The sequence below is a fragment of the Perna viridis genome, chromosome 8, assembly GCF_037379345.1.
Source record: "Perna viridis isolate PV_CMFRI_1.1 ecotype Kerala chromosome 8, ASM3737934v1, whole genome shotgun sequence".
Taxonomy (NCBI): Eukaryota; Metazoa; Mollusca; class Bivalvia; order Mytilida; family Mytilidae; genus Perna; species Perna viridis.
Genome location: NC_142452.1, coordinates 43628272 through 43648633, shown reverse-complemented (window position 1 = coordinate 43648633; position 20362 = coordinate 43628272). Strand labels below are relative to the sequence as shown.

At 31.7% G+C, this 20362-nt stretch overlaps 1 protein-coding gene across 7 annotated transcripts; it reads right to left on the bottom strand.

Moving 5' to 3' along the window:
• Positions 1-1195: 1195 nt before the first annotated feature.
• LOC148610648 (peptidyl-glycine alpha-amidating monooxygenase-like) lies at positions 1196-18114 on the bottom strand. 7 transcript variants are annotated; one of them, XM_088595884.1, is made up of 12 exons: positions 16566-16758; positions 15777-15880; positions 15444-15501; positions 14929-15022; positions 12258-12364; positions 6219-6296; positions 5237-5304; positions 4793-4839; positions 4245-4324; positions 3679-3732; positions 2986-3035; positions 1196-2718 (listed from the first exon to the last, which is right to left on the bottom strand). In XM_088595884.1, exons 1-7 carry the CDS (start codon positions 16606-16608, stop codon positions 5276-5278), a joined length of 513 nt encoding a protein of 170 aa, XP_088452010.1. In that variant the 5' UTR covers positions 16609-16758; the 3' UTR covers positions 1196-2718; positions 2986-3035; positions 3679-3732; positions 4245-4324; positions 4793-4839; positions 5237-5275. The 7 variants fall into 7 exon arrangements, with proteins under 7 accessions (XP_088452010.1, XP_088452011.1, XP_088452012.1 ...); XM_088595885.1 differs by having other exon boundaries at positions 4793-4825; XM_088595886.1 differs by lacking the exon at positions 16566-16758 and adding an exon at positions 18005-18114 and having other exon boundaries at positions 15444-15880.
• Positions 18115-20362: the final 2248 nt, after the last annotated feature.

The window sequence follows — 20362 nt, the reverse complement described above, 5'->3', positions numbered from 1 at the left end:
GGGGTAGGCAATCGAGAAAAGGAAAACTATGACCCGTTGAATAAATCATTTTCCATGGTGCAGATGGATATACCATAACGATCCACGAGTTCATGATGACAACCATCAAACTTCTGTAGTGATGACTTCAATCTTGTAGCACTATAACCCTGTTCCAGAAGCCTATTTGTTAGAGTTCTAGTGCGATACAAAGAGTCTGCGTAGTTTTGGCAAGCTCTGGCATAAGTATGAGTTGTGATATGAATACTCCATACGCAGGCAGAAGGGATGTTGCCACAGATGAAAGGAAAGTTCACAATTCTGAATGAAAAGTCATCACGTTTGTCGTAAAGTTTGGTCAATAGTTTTCCTTTTGCAGTTTCCATCGATTTCTATGTGTTAGTCAAGATATGAGGCTGACTTCACAGTGTCTTTAGTATCGTTTATCTCAAATTCTTTTGGGTAGATGCGATGTATCAAATCCCCGAAATTAGGATTGTTTAAAGATAATACGTCATCCATATAGCGGAAACTGTGATTAAAGGATCTAGGCAAACGATATTCTTTCTTTCGTATCAAATTAGCTATGAAGTCACCCTCATAAGAGTAAAGGAATAGGCCAGCAAGTAAAGGAGCACAATTTGTTCCCATTGGATTGCCGACCGTTTGTTGAAAAACATGTCCACTGCACTGGTCAAATATGTTGTCGATTAAAAATTCCAGCATTTTGTAAACATCTTCCTCTGTATATTTGGAAGATGATTTGAAATTATTTCTTACAATGTATGAGGAATCTCTACCAAGAACTACATATTTGTATCTAGGTGTACCATATTTTTGTAAACACAACGATGTGTGATGTTTTTTAGTCGGGATTCTAACTGAGTATTGGAAATAGAAGTGTTGAAAAATCATAGGTTTTAATGCTATTATATTCAGATAATAGTCTTGAACTGATTGTCTCCAAAAGACAATATATTTGACAAGTGTTTATTTTTTTCATATTCGTCTAGGAGGCTTTTATTGCAGTCTTTTTGTCAATTTTATCGTATTTTTTTGTAGAAGAGATGGTCAATTCGTTTAGGCAAATATCCTTTAATAACGGTTGTATTTATATGAGCGTACACCATTCAAATCTCAAGTTACTGGATTTAAAGAACAATGCACCATTATGAGAAAAAGAAGATATTAAATACAGACAGAAAATACGCTAACACCACATTACACGTACATTTTATTTCACCAAAAGATAAATACAACATGCGTGATGTGCTTGTTAATAAGGTCGGTTGATAAAAAAAGACTTATGTAAGCATATCCCAATTGAAGCATCGGATAGCCATTTCGATTGTCTATAACTTGCCAAATAAACTGCCAAGTTTAAGATCATACATGCTTAAAATATTTCAATCCTCAAATATGCAGATGGTTTTGCTGACAGTTGGAAGTCACTGATAATATTAGACCCGGTTAAATTGTATATATGCCATTCCAGTTATGGTGATGACATCAGAATTTTTAGATGAAAACTTATATAAATAGAAAACTATTTTTTGGCGTTTCAGTTGCTGAACTTTCTCTGACAAATCAGCGTGATGGCCGAAGATTCTAGAGAAATGTATCATTTTTCAGGAAGAAAATTCAGTTCGTTTTGTAGATCTGTAACTTGCCACAGTTGGGCGTGAAGGTGGCCACATTTGACAAAATCAGTACTACCATCGTAGTATCAAAACAGTTTTTCTCCGTTCTCCGGGTTATCATATCGGGTTGAAACGTTATACACGAAACTTTTTAAAGAATTTAATCATTCATATAATGGAAAAGTTGACACAATCTCCATCATCGTATTTTTTAAATATTTACAGTCATCAATTAAAACAAAAATGAAAAATAAAATTGTAATGCGTCGTTTAGTATATCATTTTACGTCATTCAGATTATTCCGTTATACCCTTCTTTACAAAACATGTAGTGTCACAAACTATAAAACACCTAGAAGTATCTATGTACCAATGTCAAACAAGGACGTCATTACTTAAATGGTCATCTTCCTTAATTTCAGGATTTGTTTTCGTAGCTTCTGAATACAGATTTTGGTTGAACAGCGAAAATGCTGCTTATGAAATGAATTTTCTATCGTTTATTGCCATTTCTACAACCCCACCAACTTCCACTAATGACTCTTTCCTGTCGTATCCCTTCCTTATCCCCATCCCCTATTAATGTCATCCGATGTTTAAACTACATGTAATATATAATATTGTCTTTATTTTGTCCGACTGTTCTATTATCCATTCAATGTTATGCTTTCTTTTTTTCGGTAATTTTTATTATCGTCCTGTCATATTTATGATGAAGATACACAATGTACATCGTATACAAGTCACATCACATTTATGTGATGAACAATATCTGAAACAATAAAAGCTGGTAGTGTAATTCTATGTTATATGTACATGAAATAAGAATTACAATGCAGTGGTCCTAAACACATCCATTGATAAAGTAGATTGTATAAGTGCACTTTCTACATGTTTTCTCAAAATATTTCGCAAACATATACATTAAGCTTGTTACTTTAAAAAGTTTCCGCAAATGGCAGCTGTTTGTTCGTGGTCACAGAAAGAAAATTCCGGAATGGTTGTGACACATAAGCCTGTCCTTGTAAAATGTTTTTCATCTTTAATTTCGTATCCAAAATTGACGTCGACATTACTTATTTCTTCTCCATCACTCAACCTGGAAATATATGTTACATAATGTGAAATGCAAATAAACAACTTTTGCTTTTTGCTCATGTAAACTCAAACTCTGGGTTATTTATCAATTTGAAATAAAATATGAATGTTTCACGTCATAATGATTGATCAGACATATACATATATTTACAATGACTGAAAAGGTTACGAAAGTAACCTATTACATTGAAATAACAATATGATATTGTAATTATTGCGCATTCTGATACTTTCTGTGTTAATGATAAATAACCAATTCATTTCTTACCCAAATTTTACCGGTTTATCTTGTTTGTTAATGAATAGACACTTGGCAGCCTATTAAATGAAAAAGATAATGAAGAATAAGTTGTAATTAAATGAAATGTTTACATAAAAAAACCTCGGGGAAAAAACAATGTCACTAGGAATAAATACTACTTACGCTGATTTAAAAGTTTGGTGTCTACAAACAATAACTTTTTTGTCCATTAAAAGAAATTCATTATGATACATTATTCTATGAAATCACGAATTTGACCCACACAAAATGAGTATTAGTAAAAGTTTAGGTGCCTTCAATAATAAGAAATTACCGAGATTTAACAAAGAAACAAATTTTAATCATTATTTGTTTCGTAAAAAAATAACTTTTTATATGTACATAGAACCATTTGTTTGAATCAAAATCCATCTTTCGTTGTTGTCAATGTATACAAGAAAAGTTTTCACTGCAGAAAATACTGTATTCCGATATATTTTGTTTTTTTGTTTTTTTATTTGTTTTTGTTCGTTTTTGTTTTTGTTTTCTTTTTTGTGTATAACCACAAAGTCGAGTTAAAATCAAACAAAAAGATACCAATTTGAAACATTCAAAGCATTGTTTAGTTAATTCAACACTACGCCACTAATTTATATGTAAAAATAAATTTAGAATTGACGCCAAAGAAACAAGCACATTCATAGTAGAAGTCAAACTCACCAGAATATCCCCTGGTTTGATGTCAACAAATCCCCCAATAATTGGTGTCACACTCTACAAAAGCAATAATATTAATTAAACTATTGATAAAAACGCAATGTTCAGTTATAATTGAAAGCATAATTGAGAACTATTAATTCATTATCTCCCATAAGATCTATGTATATTGACTCTCAACCGCTAATATAGTTAAATATCATACTCATATTGAAAGGAAAATACCTACAGATTTAAAAAGTAATCACAGGGACCGCAATTCTTGCGGATCAATAATCATGCAATCCAGGCACAAAGACCAGGCACGGAAAAACAGGCAAACACAACAAAGAACTCATAATAACCAAAATAATACATAAAGTAACAGAGGTAAATAAGCAACTCGGACTCCAATAAAAACTCGGAGTATGGAACAGGTGCACCGATAGGGTGAGCGTCCTCATTTTCCTTTCTAAAAACACCCGCTGACGTACTCATAAAAAGTCAGGAAGAACACATGTGTTTTATTGGACAGTTTTTACACAAGAATAACCATCAAACTTCTTTGATTTAAACAAAATATAACACACCTTTGGTTTTCCATGGGTAAGTTGACTGGCAAGAAGAGTCCATGTGCCATTTCTAATTTTGAAAAGCTCTGCCATATAGCCTAAAATGAATATGTGGCATACGTAATAGGTCAATTAAAAATATGGTGTTTTCTCATGTCACTATTAAACAATTTGGAACAAATGATTTTCTAAAAGGGGCGGTAGTTTGTATGTGAGTTGTAGTTGTCAAATAGATAATATATATTTATCCTAAAATTCACTGAAGACATTTCTCCTTGTATTTTATACATACATTTGAATTTTAAAATACACCAAACATAAAATTATCTAACTTATAGCTGTGACTTTGCAAAGTAAATTACATCTCAATGAATGATGTTTTTGATATTGTATTGTAAAGACGCACCGTGTGTGTGTTTTTTAATTAGTTTCTTTATTTGTTTCAATTATATATTATTTGAATGGGCTAAATGGTCAATTACATTACCAAAATCTATTATAGATAAAAATTCAAAAATTCTTTATGTTTACGAGAGGAGCTGGAATATGAAATCAAAATATCTTACCCAAATGATGTGTGTGTAAAAATACTCCGAAGGCTACAACAAAAAACCTGTAACAATTATTTAACAACTATTTAAATATATAACAAGACAAAAATGAGTTATATTTAAATGATTATCTGATAAAAACAAGCAAACAAATAAAAAAAATCCATGAAAAACCAAAATGTTATTTTTGTAAATGAAGAAAAACTCATGAGCATATTCTTGTCTGAACTTTGTATACATAGATTTTTGCATCATAAACTTTTAATTAGGCGGCAACAAAATGTTTTATATAAACATTCTGTATAATTGTTCATATTTAATTTTTTTATACATATAATGAGAAATTCCATATGTATTAACATTTCATTATCAAAACTTGTTTTGAAGTGCCCAAATAGGAATTTCATAGATAAGTTAATATATGCCAACCCTGACATGTACTATTTTATTATAATTTACCTTTATCGGTATTGGCAGGGATATAACCAGAGGTTACCATCATACTTTCCTGATAGTAGTATTTTGTCCTAGAAAACATTTATTAACTTATTTAATCACACACATTGTGACTGCGAGGAAATATTAATCGGAGTGCATTATGAAATAAACGAAAAAAAGCGTCTATTCTTTTGGTATGCTGAGAAACGCATTTAAACATATTGTAACCCATAGACATAATTTTAGTGGTTGTCCAGGCAACAACGAGGCGGTAGGTGGAACATAGCCAATTTTGTTTTCAAAACATTTACACTCCTTTCATATCTAAAATGCATCTTTTCTCAAATTTGAATGTTGGTTTTGGATTACCTGCGACGAAAAAAAAGAGGAATAAATTACGCAGAAAGCATGGAAGTTCATTAAAACAATGGAGATACCTCCTTCAATTAAATAAAACCTAATTACTTTGTTAGGAAACCTTTTTTTCTGAGCAATCCATTGTCGATAAAAAACGAACTTTATATTTTTTTCAATAAATGTAGTATTTACACTACATTGAAACAAACGTCCGGTGGGATTAAATTTACACTGTAATTTTAAAACGTAGTACCTATAGCATATTGTCTCAGTAAGTAAAGAACTGTTATGAAAAAAAAGAAAACGATAAAAAGCAAATAAATAAATAAATAAATAAATTAATAATACACTAAAATTTCGATGAAAGAAATTAATTAATTTTGATGAAATAATTGATTATATATTAACATGACATATACACTAACAACTAATCAGATAAGCTTAAAGGACTGCTATTGAATAGACAATGATCACTTAAGTTGTTTTTTTTTCTGTTTTTATGTAACGCATTTTGTTTGCAGAAAAATAACTCTACAAACCAGTTTGGTATATTCAAATGAAATATGTGCAGGAACGTTTTAGTAGAGGATGAACAGTGTGAATATGAATGCAATCATTTAAGTCACAAGGTAATAAATTAACTAACCTGTCACTGGAATTTTGAAATGAGATTCGAACATGAAATATTTTAGCGTTGCTAATGACCCAATCCGTATAGAAACATCTGAAAAAAAGACCATAATTTAATTTTTCCTGATAATTATGTATTCCATTTCAGGAAACTGAAACTATATTTTTGTCCATGATCATATCATAACACATTTTCCTTCACAATTCAAATTTACACCAAATATCTTATCAAATTGGTATTTCTTATGTCCTTATTATCTGGGGTCCCCTTTGTTATTCTGTTTTGCTCTGCTTGTGCTTAGAAAAGTCAAGTGTTGTTAATGGTATCAATTACTTAACGAACATAACTTGTACATGAAAGACACACAATTTAAGTAGCAGTCCACATTAGAATCATGCAGTGGGTGATTTATTGATGTCAGACATTTGAACCAAATTGACTTGCAATATGTAGGATTTAATGGAAAAACAAGATTTAATATAAAAAATGAAAAATGTTTTCGGCGTAACCATAGCAAGACCGTTTCTTAGCAACGATCAATATTGGGCTTAAAAAAACACAAAAACATCACAATTTGAATGTGTTTTTTACATCTTATGGTGAAAATTTGTCAAACTACATAATTATATTAATGAAGTATGTCTTAGGAAAAACAATTGACAATAAAGTACAAAGCAATCTGATTGGTTTAGATCTGGTTACCGTAGCAACCAAAATTCTTAATTTTTGACAATTTGAAATGTACGAATATAGGCTATGTTCAGACCCATTCTGCTAACAAGAGCAAGAAGATATTATCCAAATGTGTGCATGGATGTGTAGTAGGTGGTCTCCACTGAAACATATCAAATTTTAAAATATGTAGCACATCTTCGTTTTTGGCTCATCTGGACTCAAAATCACCCCCTGTAAGGACTTTTCTTCTTCTTAACGTTTTTCATACTAACTTTGTCCAGAACATAACTTTTTTGTCTTTTGACCCAGACTTCTAATTGTTGGTACGTTGGTATATCCTCTCAGAGTAGATTGTCGCATACCAGAGTGGGAGACTTTTGACCTTGACCTTTAACCTCAAGGTCAAATAGCATACAAATGTTGGCAAAATACGATACATAGTTTTGTCTGTGCCATTAATTTTTGGTCTTTTTACTTAGATATATGATCTTTGGCATTTCAGTATATTACATCAAGGCAGGGAGTAATGTTTAGATAGGTGACATTTGACCTTGACCTTCGGCCATGAGGACAAATAACATAAAAAGTTTTAGCAAAAGACCATAAAAAAAAACTTTGTTTTGGCCATATTGTTTTTCGTCTTTTTACCATGATATCTGATTTTTGGTATGTAAGTAAATCACATTAAGGTAGAGTGTAATGTTTAAGATAGGATAACTTTTGACCTTGACCGTTGACTCCAAGGTCAAATGGCATACCAAATTTTGGCCAAATACCATTCAAAATTTTGTCTTGGCTAAAATTGTTTTGTCTTTTCACTTAGACACCTGATATTTGGTATGGGATTATACAACCTGAAGACCAGGCATTACATACTAGGTTGGTTGACATTTGAACTTGACCCTTGACTTCATGTTCAAATAATATACCAAAGTTTGACGCCATTCATACAAAATTTGTCCGTACTATAACACTTTTGTCTTTTGACCTAGACTTCTAATATTTAGTATGTTGGTATATCCTCTCAAGGAGGAGTGTTGTGTACCAGAATGGATGAAATTTTACCTGAATGTATTCTGTCAACCTCATGGTCAAATAAGATACACATTTTTGCAATATACCACCCAACGTTTTGCCTGTGCCATACCTTTTTGCCTTTTTACTAAGATATCTGGTATGTGGGTATTTCACGACAATTTTGAGTGTCATGTACCAATGTGTGTGACTTTTGAACATGACCTTTGACCTTATGGTCAAATGACATACACAATTTTAGCGTAAGTTAGTGACTGATTTGATGCAATATTTCACCTCACAGTATGTCGTAAATGTAAAGAGTTACTTGCCCTTTATCACCTGATTGTGCGTAACTCCGGTAGTAGTACTAATCTTGTAATCTGTTATGGAATATGAGTTCTCTTAATTTCAAAGGAGAAGAATTCTAAGCTTAAATAATCATAACCCACGCAATGCAGTTGCGCAGGGTATAATGTGTTTGACCCGTCCGTCTGACCGTCAGTCCATCTTAAGTTTTCCGGACTTTTTTGTAAACACTTGCAGATATTGAAATATTTTTTGGTTAATAAGTTCACCATGATAAGTTAAAGGTCAAGTTTACTTTTTGATAATTTTATACCGAAATTACGGTCTTTGTACTCATAAAACTTCACAGAAATAACCGTTTTCCTGACATTTGTTTCTGAACATTTGCAGATATTGATATGACTTTTATTATAAATTAACGGTGATAAGTTTGTGTTTGGTTTCACTTCGATGATGTGACCGAAATTACGGGCCTTGAACATAGCAAAATTTACAGAAGTAATCGTTTTAAGGACTCCTTTCCTAAACGCTTGCAGATAATGACATGATAAGTTCACAATGATAAGTTACAGGTCAAGTTTACATTTTGTTCCAATAAATGATATTTAATTTATATTAGTTAAAAAATAAATTAATCAAAGTCTGGGGTTTTAAACTAACATTCTGAGTAATTTATATTTAAGCTCATCTGGGACGAAGGTCAGTGTGAGCTATTGCCATCACTTTATGTTCGTTATGTTGTCTGTTGCCATTGTTTACTTTTTCAAAAATCTTTTTTTAAATTTCATTTTTGTTGCACTCTTTTCTATACCTGAGCTAACACTCGAATTCCTTTTTTATCTAGGTCCTTCTAAATGTATTTATCTTATAAATCTACCTACATGTTTATATCTGTTTTCCAGCATAGAATATAGGGAAAAATATATAAAGGAATATGCTAAAGAAGACAAAAAACTTGTTGGTATCATACCTCATTAAATATAAAAGGCAGAATTACATAACTGAAGTCATATACGAATACATTAGGATATTGAATCAGCATCCAAACGAAGACTGCAACCTATGTTTTACATTTCATTGACTGTATTAAAGTTTACTTCAGATCTAATGTATGGGCAATAGTAAGTAGAAAGATTATGTAAACTTGTTGACTATAAATTTAAGTAGTTCGCATTTTACAATTATGCAATTTATTCTTAAATGCCACGACAAGGTGAAATGTATAATTTTAGGTTATCAATGTTTGGTTTCACATAGTTTTTAGACAGCTACATGTAATAGATGTCGGGTAACAGGACAGTAAACAAACATTTGTTATTTTTAGCTCTCCTTGTCGAAGGCCAAGTAAGCTTATGCCATCACTTGGCGTCCCTCCTCACCGACAAATTTTCCAAATTCTCCTCCTCTAGATAATTGTGCACAAAATGATTGTTGGGATTTATGATCCGTGAAAAAAACATATCTGCCGTTACTAGAAATAAAACATAGGTGTCTAAAGGCAGTTTGTTTAAAAATAACTAGAAAAACCGTTGCCTTCAGCGTAATTCTGGCAGGAGATAGTATTGTCCAGGATTAAGAGAAAACCTATGCCGAAATTCTGCAAACGATATTTTCAACTGATGTAGGAGTTATGACCCCTATAAAAGTTCTTTAGAGCATTTCTCTTATGTACAACTTTGAAAATATTCTCCTCAAAAACAATTGTTCTGTATAGTATTCTACACATAATAAATGCTGGGATTCTTGATCCATGACAAAAACATAACCCCTGTTACTAAAAATAGAACATAGGGATCAGAAGGCGTTTTTTGCAAACAACTCAAAGGTTGTTGCCCTTGATGAAGGGTTATATAATTCAGCATCATCAGATTGACCAATACCGACATTTTCGAAACAATTCGTCTACTAATGTAGGAGTTACGGCTCCTGAAACAATTCTTAATTTTTTCAACATGTACATTTGCAATTTTGAAAATCTTCTTCTCTAAAACCATTTAAGATCAGTTAATAGAAATAAAGCATATGTATTCTTTAGTGTATTGTGCTCGAAATGACTTGTGTTTTGTAATCCATTAAAAGTGTATATGGCTTCCTATGCTAAAATTGGAACATAGGGGTCAGAAGATTTTTTTTTATTAATTTAAAAACTGTTGCCTTCATTTGACTATTCAGTTAATTATTCAGTTACCTCAACCTGTCTCATAGCCACTTTTTTTCTAATATGCGAATGGTAAACAAGGTGAACGATTCAAGCTCTCTTAAGACTCTAGTTATCCATTTATAATGTTTCTATACTATATTATAAAATTTAATGTTGATTTTCCAATTGTTCTGATCAAAATTTCTGGCACAAAATTCCATGTTGAGTAAGTCACAGTATTATGACATTATGTTTAAACAACAAAATTATGAAACATTTTGAAATATTCTGTGAACAAGAACCTACATGTTCATGTTTACAAGAGTAATCATGGGAACCAAGATTCTAGCAGAAATCAAAAAATGTAATCCTGGGACATTTTGATAAGAAGATGTGCATTTCAGTAAAACAGGAGTTAAAAAATGGAAATGGGATACAATGTCAAGAGTTGATCAACAAAAACAAGAAATATTATTCTAGTCTGATTGAATTCTCTAAAATTACAGAAATTAATAAAAAAACAATTTAGTATCAGTCATATGACATCTGTCCTCATTAACACTCATCAAATCAAAAGTTATGTTATTTGACCATGAGGTCAAAGGTCAAGTTTAAATGTCAACCAATCTAGTACGAGGCGCTTCGCCTTGGGAAAACATAACCCCATACCAAATATCAGATGTCTAAGTAAAAAGACAAAAGAAAATTATAGCCCGGACAAAATTTTGTATGATATTTGTCCAAAACTTTGTATGTCATTTGACCTTGGAGTCAAAGGCCAAGGTCAAAAGTCATCCAATCTAGAACATTACACTCTAACTTGATGTGATTTACATAAATGTCAAACAGGTTAGATATCTAAGTGAAAGACCATAAAGTAATGGCACAGACAAAATTGTGTATCATATTTTGCCAAAATTTGCATGTTGTTTGACCTTCAGGTGAAAGGTCAAATGTTACCCATTCTGGTACGTAACACTCCGCCCGAAAGGATATACCAACATACCAAATATTAGAAGTCTAGGTCAAAAGACAAAAATGTTATGGTCTGGACAAAGTCTGTATTAAAAGCGATAAGAAGAAGAAAAGTCTTCATGGGGGTGGTTTAAGGTCCAAATATTCAAAAAACAAAGATATGCTACATATTTCTATTTTTGATCTGTTTCAGTGGAGAGCATCTAATACACATCCATGCATACATTTGGATAATATCTTCTTGCTCTTGTTACCAAATGGGTCTGAACATAGCCTATTTTTGTATATTTTAAATTGTCAAAAATTAAGAATTTTGGTCGCTATTGTAACCAGATCTTACTCAATCAGATTGCTTTATACTGTATTGTAAATTGTTTTCTATAAGACATACTTCATTAATATAATTATTTAGTTTGGTAAATTTCCACCATTAGATATAAAAAATACATTCAAATTGTGACATTTTTGTGATTATTGCTATGGTAATGGTGAAAACATTTGTCATTTTTTTCATTTTAGTCATTGTTTTTTCTTATATATCCAACTGATTTAACGTCAATTTGGATAAAATATCTGACATCAATAAATCACTTTCAGTAAAAATTGCATGATTCTTAGGCGGACTGCTACTTAATTACAAAACTTCTCAATCTAATTACAAAATTTCTAAAATGCACTTTTGCCCGTTTTGTTTGCAAGAAGAAAGGGAGGAAAAGGGATAACCGTCATAGAAAAAAAAACGCAAAAAATCAAAACCCACAAAATTATGTTAATTGAAAAAAAATGGATTTGTGTCATTTGTTATACAAATATGAAATCGTTACTTTTTTACAAAAAGCAATTGAATATCTTTGTATCAACAATGAATTTTTGGCAAGTTATAAATATAGGTAAGTCGACCTAGAGTGATCCGAAGCAGCAGGAAATTTTGATCTTATTACCTTTGGGGAATTTCGTCAACTTGTCTTCTTCCCTGGTGGAATCATCTACTGCATTACCAGTCAAGGCATTGCCTTGGCATGACACATTTCTATTCAGTGAACATTCCCTGAAAAAAATTATTGATAAAAATTATATTATATCTTATATTTCTTTTTTGAAGAATAGCTTGTTCCAAAGTTAAGTTGTAAGGTTTATAAATGAAAATACTTTTTGACGAAATAGGATAATATTCAATGTATATCACCTACAGTTGCGATCACTTCTAACCTCTCTTAAATTCGTCAGAATCTGTCAGGATTTCTGTTCTACGACAACATAAATTCTGACAGATCCTGACAGAGTCTTACAGAGGCTGTCCTGGGTCAGGACACATTTTGCCCTATTCCCTGACAGATCCTGACAGAAACTGTCCTGGGTCGTGACAAAGAAAATACGAAAGCTGTTCTAAACTGTCATACCCCTGGACAGTTCCTGACATTGAATTTTCTATTCTGTGCGACGTAATTTAGAACGAAAATGTGTAACTTAGTCTAATGTAAATTAGCAAATCCGCTTAGGAAAAATAATCTTGATTTCAAAATTTACATTGAATTTCCAATTACAATATATATATAAATAATAAAAGTTCGTCGTGATTGTCATCACTCTACACGTTGACGTTCTCCCAAACAGTTAAAGTGGGGAAACGCTCTCGGACCGACGAAGGGTCTGGAAGTAGGCCAGAGCGTCAACACAGCAGCCCAGCCGTTAGTAGGACATACTCTGACCGAGTTCTTCGGTCAAGTATTCCGATGTTTGGTAATTCTCACAAAGTTCAAGATTGACAAGTACTGTTTGAGTGAAATGTGAAAATTGACAATTTTAGCATTAAATGGGTGACTGATACCTACATATTTGGGTCGAATTCTTGAAAATGCCACTTTTAGCTACGAATACGAGTGTGAACACTTCCAATTTACCTGGTCTTATAAGTAGAAAATGTAGAAATTAAAAATGTCATTTTCATATAAGTGACTGTGACACCTGTATTTTAGTAAAAATTATAAAAATTCTGCAAAATGTATGAATGTGAGCAGTTTAATTTTTCATGCTGGTCTAAAACTATTGACTAACTAAAATGCTTATTGTTTTCAATATAACTATCATATAGTAGCTGTGACATATTAATTTGAGTCGACATTCTTAAAAAATGTCATACTCATGCAAAATGTATGAGTGCGAGCACTTTTAATTTCCATGAGGGTCTAAAATCAATCACTAAAATGCTATTTGTTCAATATAACTATCATGTGGTGGCTACGACACATTATTTTGAGTCAAAATTCTTAAAATATGTCATATTCTTCCAAAATGTATGAGTGCGCACACTTTTAATTTCGATGAGGGTCTAAAATATTGACTGAAATGCTTTATTTTTCAATATAACTATCATGTGGTGGCTACGACACATTATTTTGAGTCAAAATTCTTTATAAAAGTCATATTCTTGCAAAATCAAAAGTGCGAGCACTTTTAATTTCCATGAAGGTCTAAAATTAATGACTAAAATGCTGAATTTTTCAATATAACTATCATGTGGTTGGCTGTGACACATTTATTTGAGCCAATTTTTTTAAAAATATCATTATCTTGCAATATGTATGAGTGCGAGCACTTTTGATTTCCTTGAGAGTCTAAAATTATTGACTATAATGCTATTTTTGTAATATAACTACCATGTGTTTGACTGCGAGTTATATATTTCACTCAAAATTCTTCAGAAACGTATATATACATTAGTCAAATTTCTTCAAAAATGTCATATTCTTTTAAAAATGTATGAGTGTGAACACTTTAAAGTTCCATAAAGGTCTAAACTTTCTGTATAAACTGTTAAAAGGGTCAATATATATATATAGGTACTCTGTATCATACCGGTGTAGATCTGCACCAAAAGAATTCAGTACAAAATATTTATCGTCAGGGGCGTAGCAGGTAATATTTTTTGTTGGTATTGCATGCAATACATAAAAGTCGGGTAAAAAATAGAAAAAATCAAGTTTAAACATAGCAAGGCCTCCTACCCGTCGTACGAATCGCGATCGGGAATCGGGTGTTACGCCTTTTTTCGGAATCACGTATATATGTACAGTATGTAATTCAGTCAGAGAAGTATTCGCGAGCTAATGCATGACCATGACGACTGTCAGAATCTGTCAGGAACTCTTCTAATCGACGTATCTGTTCTACCTAGAACAATTCCTGACAGGAGGGTGTCAGGACCCGTGACAGAGTATGACCGAGCTTGTCCAAAGCCCTGACAGACCCTGACAAGGTGTGTCGCGGGTCAGAACAGTTTCTGACAGTTTATGACTGTTCTATGACAGCGAATCTTGACAGGATCGAAGAGAGGTTAGAAGTGAGCGCAACTGTATAAAACCATATAATTAAGAATCTATGCTCTGTTGGAATAAGCCGGACATTTCATTAGCATGTTTGTTTTTAATTTTAGGAAAAGAAAAGAAAACAGAAACATTGATTGAGCATTTTCAAATACAGGCATATATATGTCGAAAGAAAAAAAAACTTTGAATTTAAGTGTACAGTGTGAGTATAAATTTTAAACCATGTTAAGGTAAATTTCAGGTAAAGTAATATCTGCGCCATCCTGTAAGCACATTAACAACCCACCATGGTCCATTCTTAGCAAATTCTGCAGGTTCATCACAGAAACTCGTTGAAACATGATAAATATAGGTATGGTCATATTCTATGTAACTGCTTACTGAAATATATTCAGTTATCTTATTGTATGCGAGCTGCTCTTTTACCAATGTTTTAGCTGTATATACTGCTTCTCCCAGTGAAGTCATGATCGAAATGGTTCTCTTCTATCAGTTGTTAAATTTATATTTTACGTTCTCTACGAACAAAAATCTCCACATGCAAAAATAAAATATTATCAGATCTTATTTAAAAGAGAAAGGACATAATATATATATTAAATAATCACATAAGTCTGTTAGAGGATCTAAATACTGAATATTGATTAGTAATGTCACATTTTTAGTACAATCAATTGGAAAACAAAAATGCAAAGTGAATCTCGATAAATAAAAAAAATGTAACAAGAAATATACCCTTACAAATAATCCAGACAGTTTTTACATCTAACTGTATTAAAACAAAAAGAAAATCAAACTTACATACATAGGCTTCACCAATTTCCTCTAGAAACTTTGTGAAACAGAAATACTGGTCTTTCTTAAATAATATAAACAGATCATTAATTAAAGTATAACTTAATTTTAATAATATACAGGCCGCATTTGGCCATTTCATAAAAAAATGTTCACTATTAATGTCTAAATATCATATGTTATATACCTCGATCCACGAACACAACCCATGTATAGTAAAGTGGCAACACGTACAGCAACATAACCTTTTTTTATTTTCGAAATATATACGCATACAAGATATTAGTATGAACCATTCAATAAATGCCCCATGTATATGTCTTAACAAACAAAGCTCACCTCGTACACCTTCACATGCGGTTGCAATATCTTAATTTCATAAATTATTTCCCCACCTGCGTCTTTATGTGATGTGATGTAAGGAAGTTCTCTTACAGACGAAGCTGAAAAAAGCATTTTACTGCTTATTACTAGCAAAAACAAATAATGTAATTTTAATTACATCAATACAAATCCAGGGGTAGATCCAGACATTTGGAAAAGGAGGGGTGTCAGCTTGGGGGATACTAGGACATGTTTGCCATTTTTGTCAATATAACACAAGGAAATAATAAATTGACCTATATAAAGGAGGGCTGCCATCCCATGTATCCGCCACTGAAAGCTATACGGTCATTATACATTTGTATCATTTACTGGTTTTACTAGACGAACATGGTGTGAAAGCTGCACCTGCCTTAAACAATAGCTTCCCTAGTCGCAAGGAAACAACCAATCTAGGAGTCATAGTAATATGACAGTCTTAATCAAAGGTTAATAAGAACATTTTACTCTGTCAGTCGGAGTCTTCTTTTAAATAAAATTCATCCCTCTCTTTTCAAATGATCTTTAAGAGTTTGTGAGAAGATCAGTCGCACTATGAGATAGAAGTATAAACGCGCTTAGTTATATTACCAGCGACCAAAAACGAAGATTGCCGTCAGAATGTATGTTACTCATTTGCGTGCTAAGATTTATTGTGTGAATAGGCTAACTCTGGCGATCTAAGTTGTATTCAGTTATCGAAAAGTTACAGAATTGTAAAAATAAAAACTAAAAAAAAATAAATAAACTAAATAATCTACTTACTGAAATAAAACATATTTAACAACATCAAAATTCCAATCTCCATTTCTCATTTAAATTGGACAGTGAAAAACAATAATATGCACAGTTTCATAACATACACAAATACTAAGAATAATTATGCCATAAAATGACATCTCGCTCCAGATTACGTATAAAATAAACAACACCAGATGATACATGTTACCTTAACCTTGTTTATACTGACAAGTTGTCATTTTCCATGACTTATTTGAGGTATACATTTTTTATTCGTAAATGCAATTTCTCCGTTGTAAATTTGTGATAAAAATACTTTGTTACATGCTATAGCTATGTGTGTCAGATAATTGTAATGAAATCCTGTTTTGTTTGCAGCATTTTCTGAATTAAAGCTGCGTAATCAAATTTCAAACCGACTTTTAAAGTATTTATATTTTATACTTCAACATTTCTTTTTGCGCAGTTAAAAACTAATGATCGTAAATACTTACAAGCTAAGTGATTTGATAAATTTGTCAGTTATCTCATCACAAAGTTACATTAGTTACAAGTAAATGTGATTATAAGTAATAGCTTACTGATGTTTGTGAAATAAATTCTCAGACCAAACAATATTTTGTCGAATAGTTCAATGAACAGTTACATGTATATATACATTCAATAGTGTTTGCATTCAAAACTATCTAATAAAACATGCATATTTAAGAATACACCATTCCTGTTTTAATACACAAAGGATAAATTTGATCTTTTAAACACTGTTTACTCTATGAATTAGGCTGTGCGTTATCTAATGTAAATATTTAAACATGCTAAACATGACCATATCTTTTTAAATCATTTCAAAAAAGAGCTAATGCTTAAAGTTTAGTCACTAGTGCTGTCCACTTTACACTTATTGTTAAGCTGTTATTAGTTATTATCCAAAACATTGCCTTGGCCACAAATTACGGCCATTTGTCATCGGTCATAAGTTAAGAATTTTGACTGATTTGTGACGCAAGCTCCTGCTCTCTTACAGTGTTTTTTTCATTTTGGAATTTGTAACCAAATCTTAGTGAGCACTGCAAATTACTTTGATAAATTGTAACAAACCAGAAAAAAATATGACATATGTTAAAATCTTCAACTAATGTATATAATACATTTCCAAATATTAAAAACTAAAACAGGTACCATTAAGCATACACATTAGAGAACTTTTAAAGTATCCTTCGTAATTTCGAAGCCAAAATTGTGAATGCACCAAACTCAGTAGATATATGTTTGTTAAAGGTTGACTTGATCAATGAACAAGATATGTGTTCATCTTCCATTTTTTTGTGTTTTTGTTTTTGTTTTGTTTCTATCATTTATAGATAGACAAACGCGGTATGCATTAGGAAATGTATATATTATTTGATATTTCATTATGGTTTACAATACACTTTTAATTAAGCTTACTATTTAAACTTACTCACAAGTTCATTTTACTCCTTACATGTAAAACATGTCATTTATAAAACTTGAATATTAACGTTATGCAACTATATTTAATGCTGTTATCTCTATAGGAACTTGAAATGCTATGATGTAATGCTTTATCTGTTATTACCAAAATGTCATAGGTTGATCACCGTTGTTAATGTAGAGATATCTGGATGCCTAAACAAAATGACATTCTTTTTACAAGGTACGTCTGAAGAAGCTTACATGTCAACAGATAATATATATTTGAAACGGAAATATGTTGGTCTACCATAATCTAAATAAAATTCAACTTATCTGTAAATCTAACACAGCACAGAGAATGATTTACATATCAATATGACATCAGAGATTAAAAAGAAACAAGCAAAACGACGTAACAAATATAGGGTAAAGGGAAAAGGGGATGGAATGGTGTATGGCAGCTTGGGATATTGTATGAGAAGGATCTGGCAAGTAGTTTTAAAATATTTGTTGATATATGAAATGAATATTTTTTTTTTAACAAAAAGAAGAGTTTAAATAAACAAAAAATTCAATTTGATAATATAAACAATTGATAATATAAATGGGGATTCTATGGGGATGGTTTTTGTCGATGGGGCATGAGGAATGAGGGGATGGTATATCGTATAAATTGAAAGTTTATACCATTCTGTAAAATATGCTTATTTTACTGGTGATAAGTATAGGACGCTTACCCTACCGATGCACCTGGTCCATGCTCCCATTTTAGTGGAGTCAGAGTTGCTCATTTGCTTTTGTTACTTTGTATGTATGATTTTAGTTACTTTGTGTTCTTTGTTGTGAATGTCTGTTTCCCATGTCTGGTCTTTGTCCCTGGATAACATTCTTTTGATTACCACTATAATCTTTGTTTCCTTGATTACTCTTTACCAACGGCTCATAACTTAACCCATGATAGGTCTAAAAGGAATATTGTATAAAGCTTACGGTTCGTCGCAGGTACATTCAATTCAATTAGTAATCGGAAAAGTACATCTTTAGAATGCTTCAAAATGATGTTGTGATTTCTTTTTCAGAAACAAGAGGAACATTACTACTGATGAATAAAATCAACTAAATGTGCTGATATTGACTTAGAATTTATCAATTATAAGTTGACGCTTGTTCGTGATTGAACTTGCTATCTCTATTTATGCTTAACGTCCTTCCATATCCAACTTTCAGGTACATCCAGCAAAAGCAGATGTATTTATTTATTTCCGTTTTCGAAAGACGAAAGAGAAGAATGTAATTATGCCAATATTTATTGCATTTTGTACATCATGATTTGGGGCGGTGCAACTACACTTTTGATAGTTTCATCGGCTTCAAAACAAAGCACAAGTTAAGGTTAACATTTCTAGAAGTACCTTGCATGTCATTTTAAATTGCCTCCAACAAAGTTCTGATGTATTGATTTTGATTTGTATTTGTGTATTGCATTACCGCAATATACAGATAACGTAGTAAATTCAAATTAACCATGGTGCTGCTGCCTTTCTCGTGGTAAAAAAATTAATATAAAGTACAAGCCAGCTGATGAAAAACATCAAGTTTGAATATATTAAATGAAACATAGACATCATTAACGCAATTTTACGCGGTGCAACTTAATTTTTTGGCAAGTCCAGACTTAAAAACATAGTTAAATCTGGGGTTAAAGTTTTTTTTTACTTGTCATGTTTTAACTACCTTTAACACAGCTCCGATGTATTGATTTGATTCTGTATTTGTGCACTTATAAACAACACTACATGTTGTATATTCAATTTATCCATTGTACGGCTGCATTTGATGTAGTACAAGCTACCCAATCATGTTTTCATGTTGATACATGTGCTTTTTAGTGTCTTTCTCACATACGAAACTGATACTGATGTATTTATGTTTCACGTTATCCTTAACTGTGTCGTATGTAATATAGACGTCGCTAAGAACAACCAAAGTAAGCCCATCAATAGCGTCCTGTATTACCCTTAAAAACACAGCTATAGTATTTTATTTTAATTTGCCTGGCTTAAACTGTTTTACACAACACCAACAAAACTACTAGTATTACGTTTTAAATTCGCGTTGTGTTATTATTATTACTTATTTGATCTATCGGAATATCGGATGACAGAATGAAAAATTAACGGATGTAACGTAAATAGTAATAAGAATACAGCACAGTTATAGTTCTTTTCACATATTAATGTCTAAACATAGACAAGTTTGAGATCCTTGAGTCCGAAATTTTGATCCGATTTACTCCCCTTTCGTTAGTTTCTTCAAATACTTTAGTTTGCAGCTTGCGTCAGAGTTCCAGCTATTTGTATTTAACAAAATTACAAAGTTCAGCCGAT